Below are 9,530 nucleotides of genomic sequence, written 5' to 3' on the forward strand. Positions count from 1 at the left end.
GGCGCTCCCTCAGCACTGACCCTCTGACAGCGCGGCGCTCCCTCAGCGCTGACCCTCCGACAGTGCGGCGTTCCCTCAGCACTGACCCTCCGACAGTGTGGCGCTCCCTCAGCACTGACCCTCCGGCATTGCAACGCTCCCTCAGTGAAAACAGTGACCTTATAACATTGCTGTGCACACGACAGGAAGTAAGGGAGTGTCCCTGATGTGTGTGAGATGGTGGCAGGACCTCGTGGAAATTCTCTTCTGCCTCAACGTCTTTGAGCTTCTCCATGTCTCACTCAGAGTCCCCTTTGGAATTTTTGCCCATGACCACGCACGGGTTACACAGTTCGGACAATTGGGAGTCTCATGAACCATTTGGGAATTGGCATCTCTGGAATTATTAGTGACCACAGGCCAATCTGTCTATTGAGGCAGCTCTGTCACTCAATCTTGCCCCAACTGATTGCAGCCTCAACTCCATCTCTCTGCTTCTCCCCTTCCCCCTTGAAACTTTGACTTCCTTTGCTACTGAAGAATCGTTTCTAAAACAGCCTTGAGTATATTCAATGTCCCAACCTGGTCTGCTTGCTGATGGAAGTGAAATGTGGAGACTACTAGACATGGTCAACACAGGAAGGATGTTCCTTATGACCAGGGAGAGCCTAGCACCAGGGAGGAGGGGGGGCCTCACAGTCTAAAGGAAATGGGGTAGGACTGAGCTGAGGAGAAATTAGAATTAGAATAAGTTTCATTGTCACAAGAGCACAGTGAAAAGTTTACAAGTCACCTCTCACGTCACCCTCTTAGCTACAAAGGTACAGATTCTTGAGCAAAAGTTCTTCGGAAACAATTCAAAAAATATAGAATTGAAAAATTCAACATTGCAGACCCTTGTGTAGGTACAAAGGTACAAAATCATAGTGATTAATCAGAAAGAAAAAGAAATAAAAGGTCAGAATAGCATTCATAGAATCCCTACAGTGTGGAAACAGGCCATACAGCCCAACAAGACCACACTGACCCTCTGAAGAGTATCCCACCCAGACCCATCCCCCTACCCTTGATTTTCATGTCTAACCCACCTAACTTAAACATCCCTGAACACTACGGGACTATTTAGCACGGACAACCCACCCTAACCGGCACATCTTTGGACTGTGGGAGGAAACCCACGCAGACACGGGGAGAATGTCCAAACTCCACACAGATGGTTGATCGAGGCTGGAATCGAACCCGGGTCCCTGGTGCTGTGAGGCAGCAGTGCTAACCACTGAGCCACCGTACCGCCCCTCCTTCTAACGCAAATCACACCGGGCCCACTCCTCCAGACCGCACTGGCCGTCTCTTCCAGACCACGTGATGAGGCCTGGAGTCCATGATGAGGCCTGGAGGCCGTGATGAGGCCTGGAGATCGTGATGAGGCCTGGAGGCCGTGATGAGGCCTGGAGGCCGTGATGAGGCCTGGAGTCCGCGATGAGGCCTGGAGGCCGCGATATAGCCAGGAGACCGCAATGAGGCCTGGAGTCTGCGATGAGGCCTGGAGGCCGTGATATAGCCAGAAGACCGCAATGAGGCCTGGAGTCTGCGATGAGGCCTGGAAACCGTGATAAGGCCCAGAGACCGTGATAACTTCATTTGAGTCTCAAGGCCAGGAAGTGAGGTAAACATCTTCACCCAGAGAGTGGGCAGCCTGTGGAACTCTCTACCACTTTCCAGAACATTGAATATTTTTGAGAAGGAGTTAGAGATAGCTATTAGAGCCAAAGGGATCGAAAGATATGGGGAAGAAAGCAGGAATGGGTTACTGAGCATGTGGAGCAGGCTCAATGAGTCCAATTTCTATGTTACTGTCCTCCCCTCGAGAGAAAAATTTCCATTTCCGCCAACTCCAGTGAGATGCCATCACCAGACACATATTCCCCTCCCCTCCCTTGTCCACCTTCTGCAGGGACCATTCCCTCTGGGACACCCTGGCCCACTCTTCCTTCACCCCCAACACACCCCACAGCCCCACGGCATCTTCCCCTGTAACCAGCGAAGGTGTAACACCTGCCCATTTACCTCCTCCATCCCCAGTATCCGCGGGCCCAAACATACCTTCCAGGTGAAGGAACATTTCACCTGCACTTCCCAGAATCTAGTCTACTGCATTCGCTGCTCACAATGTGGTCTCCTCTACATTGGGGAAATGAAGCGTAGACTTGGCGACCACTTCGCAGAACATCTACATTCTGCTTGCAAAAAAGACCCTGAGCTTCCCGTTGCCTGCCACTTTAATACACCACCCTGCTCCCTGGCCAACATCTCTGTCTCTGGCTTCCTACAGTGTTCCAGTGAAGCCCAACACAAGCTGGAGGAACAACACCTCATTTTCCGCTTGAGGACCCTACAGCCCTCCGGACTCAATACCGAGTTCAATAATTTTAGGGCCTAAACTCTCCCATGTCCCAGCCTCCCAACCCCACACACCAGGCCTTGTTACCACATAGCCTGCCACTACACACCCCCTGTTGTTAGTCACTAACAGTCCCCATTAACAACTATTCACCCTCCCAGCCTGATTGTTAGCAACTCCTTTGTCTGTCCAACTGTTCTGCTATCTCTTTTGGCTCTATCTCCACCTATCATTTACTCCTTAACCCCTCTCCATCCTCCCGGCTACCATCAGGTCTGAGGAAGGGTCACCAGATCCGAAACGTTAACTCTGTTTTTCCCTTCACAGATGCTGCCAGACCAGCAACTTCTGCTTCTTTTTCTGATTTACAGCATCCACAATTCTTTCATTCTTCTCCTTGAGAAGAAATTCCTCTTATTTTTGTCAGGAATGGGAGACCCCCTCATGTTGAGACTGAACTATAGAATCCCTACAGTGTGGAAGCAGGCCATTCAGCCCATTGAGTTCACACCGACCCTCTGAAGGGCATCCTACTCAAACCCATTCCCTACCCTATTCCTGTAACATTTTCCGTGCTAACCCACACATCCCCTGGGCACTATGGGTAATTTAGCATGGCCAATCCACCCTAACCCACACATCCCCTGGGCACTATGGGTCATTTAGCATGGCCAATCCACCCTAACCTGCACATCCCTGAACTGTGGGAGGAAACCGGAGCACCCAGAGGGGACCCACACAGACACGGGGAGAATGTGCAAACTCCACACACAGGCAGTCACCCGAGGGTGGGATCGAACCCGGGTCCCTGAGACCATGAGGCAGCAGTGCTAACCACTGAGCCCCCGCGCCACCCCACATTCCGTGACTCCCCAACAAGGGGTAACATCCCGTCAGTGTCCACTCCCTCAGAATTTTGCCTGTCTCCCGTACCCCCCCACAACACCCGGAGAGGTAACCTACTGGTCATGAGGAGCACCATGTTGATGATCCCAATTGTCCTCGCTCCCTTTATATCCATGGGTCGGCCAGAAGTTGGGAACTCATCCAATCACCTCGGGTCAGTCTCCCCATTTCTTCCCATCCAATCGGATCGTTCCCACCGGCTACTCCCTGTCAATGACACAAAGCTCTGGTCAGCGTGAAAATCCCCGGCTTTGGGAGAAGTTCCTCCGGGAATGTCTACATAGGGACGGAATGGGAAAGAGAGAGAGAAAGATAGGGATGGGGAATAGGAAAGATAGGGAGAGAGAGTGAGAGAGAGAAGTGGAGAGGATGGGAAAGAGAAAGAGAGGGAGGGAGAAGTGCAGGGAATGGGAAAGAGAGAGAAAAGGAGAAGGGGAGGGGTTGGGAAAGAGAGATAGAGGGAGGGAGAAGGGGAGAGAATGGGAAAAAGAGAGAAAAGGAGAAGGGGATGCATTGGGAAAGAGAGAGAGGAAGGGAGAAGGGGAGAGAATGGGAAAGAGAGAGGGAGAATGGTAAAGTTTGGGAAAGAGAGAGGGAGAAGGGGAAAGGTTGGGAAAGAAAGAGAGAGAGGAGGAGGGAATGGGAAAGATAGAGAGAGAGACAGAAGTGGAGAGGATGGGAAAGAGAAAGAGAGGGAGGAACGAATGGAGGGAATGGGAAAGAGAGAGAAAAGGAGAAGGGGAGCGGTTGGGAAAGAGAGGCAGGGAGGGAATGGGAAAGAGAGATAGGGGAGGGAGGGAAAAGGGAAGAGAATAGGAAAGGGGGAGAGAGGGAGCAGGGGAGAGGTCAGGAAAGAGCGAGAGAGAGGGAGGGAGAAGGGGAGAGAATGGGAAAGAGAGAGAAAAGGAGAAGGAGAGGGGTTGGGAAAGAGAGGAAGGGAGAAGGGGAGAGAATGGGAAAGAGAGAGGGAGAAGGGGAAAGGTTGGGAAAGAGAGAGAGAGGGAAGGTGGAGGGTAAGTTAAAAGGGGGTGAAGAGGGAGTTAGGGACAGAAAATGTAAAGAGTGAAGGAAGAGAAACAGTGAAGAATTGGCCACATTGCTGTGGGCCTGGAGTCACGTGTAGGCCCTGACCAGGTAAGGGTTCGCAGATTTCCGTTCCCTGCTGCACATTACTGAACCAGAGGGGCTTTTCCAATAATCAATGATCTTTCTTACTGTCACCATTGCTGAGAGGAGTTTTATAGCTCCAACTTTGTTAATTGAATTTAAATTCCTCCAGCTGCTATGGTGGAACACAGAGAGAGAGGGGGAGAGGGGGAGAGACAGAGAGAGAGAGACAGAGAGACAGAGACAGAGAGAGAGACACAGAGAGAAAGAGAGACACAGACGGAGACAGAGATAGAGAGACAGAGTGAGTCAGGGATAGAGAGGGAAAGAGCTCAGACTCAGACAGCAAAACAGAAACAATGCGAAATGGACAGAGAGAGACAAAGAGAGAGAGAGGGAGAGTGAGAAAGAAAGAGAGAGACAGACAGAGTGTCAGAGAGAGAGACAGACAGAAATAAAGAGAGAGAAAGAATACAAGACAGAGAGGGGAGAGAGAAAGAGGGAGAGGGGAAGGGAGTGAGTGAGAGTGGCAGAGATGGACAGGCAGAGAAGAGAGAACAAGAGTGAAAGAGTGACAGAGAGCAATAGAGGGGGGGGGGGGGGCAAGAGAGAGCAAGCCAGGGACACACAGAGAGAGAGGGAGAGGTGGAGAGAGAGAACAGCACACGTGCATCCCCAGGTTGCTGAGAATCTGCAGCCTCTCTCTCTCTGTCCTTGAAAGAGTGCTGATAGGAGACTTACACAAACCCAGTGCATCCCCATCCCACCCACCACGCTCCCAGGAGCTTGTACTTACCGCACCTTTAAGACCTTGCCCTGCAGCTAACGGTGGCAAACAGACAGACAGAGACAGAGATATAGAGACAGAGAGGCGGCGTGAACATACTTGCACTCGAAGTGGGGGCAAATTGGCTGGGCTGAAAGCAAGATGCAGGTGAATGCAAGCCCCTGACTGTTTTGACCTTCTGGTTCAGTTAGTGCTGAATACTTCCAACCTGCTCCCAGCTGACTGCCAACTCCCCTCAGCAAGCACTTCAGAGAAACTGAAACTAATAGTGAAAGCCCTGTGTCCGAAACAGTGAGTCCTGGAACTGCCTTGGTTTGCAGGAAATATTTCCCCACTCCAGTACATAAAAACAGGATGTTTGATTCACAGATAGACACCTCATAGCCCTGTAATGACAAGCCTCCATTTCCAAATTTCTAGTTGACATCATCACTGGATCTCATAAAGTCATAGAGATACGCAACATGGAAACAGACCCTTCGGTCCAACTTATCCGTGCCGACCAGTTATCCTAAACTAATCTGGTCCCATTTGCCAGCATTTGGCCCATATCCCTCTAAACCCTTCCTATCCGTGTACCCATCCAGATGCCTTTTAAATGTTGTAATTGTACCAGCCTCCACCACTTCCTCTGGCAGCTCATTCCATACACGCACCACCCTCTGTGTGAAAAACATGCCCCTCACGTCCCTTTTAAATCTTTCCCTCTCACCTTAAACCTATGCCCCTCTAGCTTTGGACTCCCCTACCCTGGGGGAAAAGATCTTGTCTATTCACCCTATCCATGCCCCTCATGATTTTACAAACCTCTATAAGGTCACCCCTCAGCCTCTGACACTCCAGGGAAAATAGCCCTGGCAACATCCTCGGAAATCTTTTCATGTTTCACAACATCCTTCCTATAGCAGGGAGACACAGAGATGGTGGTGGGAGGTTCAGGAAAGGTTGAACAAATCAATTTTATTTTTAACAAAGCGTCCTTCTGACGGATTGAGGGGGAGGTACAGGGTAGAGGTTCTGAGACAGTATTATTGGTGTGGTTAAAGGAAGGGGTTTGCAGTTCACAACACTTGCACACTCTCGCTCTCTCTTTTCATGACTCTATCTATCTCTCTCTCCCTCCCATCTGCCTCTCTATATTCCACTCTTACCCTTTCTTTATACCTCCTCCCCTCTTTCCTGCTCCCTGCCTTTTCGCTTCACCTCTGCACTTCTCTGTGCTCCAAACTATCCTCTCTTACCTCGCCCCCACCCCACACCTCTCTAACTGTCTTTCCACTCTCAACGTTACTCTCCTTCTCTCAACCACTCGCACTCCCTCCCTCTCCTTCAATCCTAATCTCTCTCTCCCCCACACTGTCTCTTTCTCTCTCCCCCACTTTGTCTCTCTAAGTTCACTCTTGTATATTCCCTCTCCCCCGAACCCACCTCACTCTGCTCTCTCTCACACCCTCTTTCATCTGTTCTCTCTCCCTCACCTCCACCCCCCACCCTCTCAGTCCTCCATTTCTCTATTTAACCCCATCTCGCTCTCTCTCCTGCTCTCCTCATTCCCTCACTAAAACATTTCTCAGACCATCCACCTCTCTTTCCCTTCCCCTCTCTCTGTCTCATCTCTCTCTGTCCCTCTATCTCTCTCTCTCTCTATCTGTCTCTATCCCACACTCCCACATCTCTCTCTCGCTACCTGCCTCTATCACACACTCCCATCTCTCTCTTTCTATCTCCCTCTATCACACAGTCCCATCTCTCTCTCTCTGCTTCTGTCACACACTCCTATCTCTCTCTCTCTCTCTCTCACCCCTCTCCCTCTCTCACACTCCCTTCTCTCCCTCCTTTCCTCCCATTCTCTCTCTCTCTCTCACCCTTTTTGCTCCTCTCCTCTCATTCTGCCTTTCCCCTCCTCCTTTCTCTGTCCCTTCCAACCTATTCCCCTGTGTCTCTCCCCACCCCGGCCTCTCTCTCTCTCTCTTTCTCTCTCACTATCTCTCTCTCGTTATCTCGCAGCCTCTCTGCACTGTCTGTCCCTTTCTTGTTTGTACTCAGTGACCCTCACACTATCTCGGTGACCGGCTTGGTAGATTTTTTTGGACAGCTGCTCTATGGGTTGGTTCAGAAACATATGTCAATACAAAGGCAGAATAAAAAGTGAAACCATTTTTGTGGTTTCTGAAATGTCTCCCAGCTGGCAATCTCGAGTTTGATCGATTACGTCAAGGAATTCTAGTTGCTGAGCTTTGACTCACTGACTCTATGTCGTTAGCACAGAAACACACTCTTCCATCCAACTTATCCGTGCTGACTAGTTACCCTAAACTAATCCGGTCCCATTTGCCACCATTTGTCCCATATCCCTCTAAACCTTTCCTATCCATGTCCCCATCCAGGTGCCTTTTAAATGTTGTAATTGTACCAGCCTCCACCACTTCCTCTGGCAGTTCATTCCATACACGCACCACCCTCTGTGTGAAAAAGTTGCCCCTTAAATCTTTCTCCCTCTCACCTTAAACCCCTCTAGTTTTGGACTCCCCTACCCTGGGGAAAAGATCTTGTCTATTCGCACTATCCATGCCCCTCATGATTTTATAAACCTCTATAAGGTCACCCCTCAGCCTCCGACGCTCCAGGGAAAATAGCCCCAGCCTCTCCCTGTAGCTCAAACCCTCCAACCCCAGCAACATCCTTGTAAATCTGTATTGCTTTCCAGTTTAATAACATCCTTCCTGTTGCAGGGAGACCAGAATTTCATGCAGTGTTCCGAAAGTGGCCCTAACCAACGTCCTGTACAGCCCCAACATGGCCCTACCAACTCCTATACTCAATGCACTGACCAATAAAGGCAAGCGTACCAAACACCTTCTTCACCGCCCTGTCTACCTGTGACTCCATTTTCAAGGAGCTGTGACCTTTGACCTCCTCACCTGTACAGGTTTGGAGCCCTTGGGCCACATTGATTTTTATAATTCATGGGACAGGGTATCGCTGTCGGGGACAAGCATTTATTGTCCCATCCCTAGTTGCCCCCCCTTGAGAAGGTGGGGGTGAGCTGCCTTCTTGACCCGCTGCAGCCCATGTGCTGTAAGGTAGACCCACAATGCCCCTCAGGGAGGGAATTCCAGGATTTTGACCCAGCCACACTGAAGGAAACTTGATACCCGCTGATTCCTGTTTTGCCAGGGCTCCTTGATGCCACAGAGATAGCAGGAACTGCAGATGCTGGAGAATCCGAGATAACAAGGTGTAGAGCTGGATGAACACAGCAGGCCAAGCAGCATCAGAGGAGCAGGAAGGCTGACGTTTCAGGCCTAGACCCTTCTTCAGAAATGGGGGAGGGGAAGGGGGTTCTGAAATAAATAGGGAGAGGGGGGAGGCGGATAGAAGATGGATAGAGGAGAGGATAGGTGGAGAGGAGACAGACAGGTCGAAGAGGCGGGGATGGAGCCAGTAAAGGTGAGTGTAGGTGGGGAGTTAGGGAGGAGATTGGTCAGTCCAGGGAGGACGGACAGGTCAAGGGGGCGGGATGAGGTTAGTAGGTAGGAGATGGGGGTGGGGCTTGAGGTGGGAGGAGGGGATAGGTGGGAGGAAGAACAGGTTAGGGAGGCGGGGACAAGCTGGACTGGTCTTGGGATGCGGTAGGGGGAGGGGAGATTTTGAAGCTTGTGAAGTCCACATTGATACCATTGGGCTGCAGGGTTCCCAAGCGAAATATGAGGTGCTGTTCCTGCAACCTTCGGGTGGCATCGTTGTGGCACTGCAGGAGGCCCAGGATGGACATGTCGTCTGAGGAATGGGAGGGGGAGTTGAAATGGTTCGCGACTGGGAGGTGCAGTTGTTTATTGCGAACCGAGCGTAGGTGTTCTGCAAAGCGGTCCCCAAGCCTCCGCTTGGTTTCCCTGATGTAGAGGAGGCCACACCGGGTACAGCGGGTGCAGTATACCACATTGGCAGATGTGCAGGTGAACATCTGCTTGATGTGGAAAGTCTTCTTGGGGCCTGGGATGGGGGTGAGGGAGGAGGTATGGGGGCAGGTGTAGCACTTCCTGCGGTTGCAGGGAGAAGTGCCGGGTGTGGTGGAGCTGGAGGGGAGTGTGGAGCGGACAACGGAGTCACAGAGAGAGTTGTCCCTCCGGAAAGCAGATAAGGGTGGGGAGGGAAAGATGTCTTTGGTGGTGGGGTCGGATTGCAGATGGCGGAAGTGTCGGAGGATGATGCGTTGGATCCGGAGGTTGGTGGGGTGGTACGTGAGGACGAGGGGGATTCTTTTTTGGTTCTTATTGCGTGGACGGGGTGTGAGGGATGAGGTGCGGGAGATGTGGGAGACACGGTTGAGGGCGTTCTCGACCACCGAGG

The 9,530-nt window shown here is 51.3% G+C and overlaps 1 protein-coding gene across 6 annotated transcripts in view; it reads right to left on the reverse strand.

Annotated features, from left to right (window-relative positions):
• LOC125487913 (hepatocyte cell adhesion molecule-like) overlaps window positions 1-9,530 on the reverse strand; it is a 28,163-nt gene that overhangs the window by 10,476 nt on the left and 8,157 nt on the right. For 3 of the 6 annotated variants that reach the window (XR_007266154.1, XM_048620550.1, XM_048620546.1), the window contains exon 2: window positions 3,344-3,493. Coding sequence is in view for 5 of the 6 variants with exons in the window: in XM_048620550.1 (XP_048476507.1) it covers window positions 3,344-3,401 (58 nt within the window). In the remaining variant the exon portion in view is untranslated. Of the gene's footprint in view, window positions 1-3,343; window positions 3,494-5,189; window positions 5,209-5,279; window positions 5,482-5,987; window positions 6,469-9,530 lie in introns of those variants that run through there. The other 3 variants (XM_048620547.1, XM_048620548.1, XM_048620549.1) reach the window with 3 other exon arrangements.

Source organism: Rhincodon typus, chromosome 47 (genome assembly GCF_021869965.1).
Source record: "Rhincodon typus isolate 14 chromosome 47, sRhiTyp1.1, whole genome shotgun sequence".
NCBI lineage: Eukaryota > Metazoa > Chordata > Chondrichthyes > Orectolobiformes > Rhincodontidae > Rhincodon > Rhincodon typus.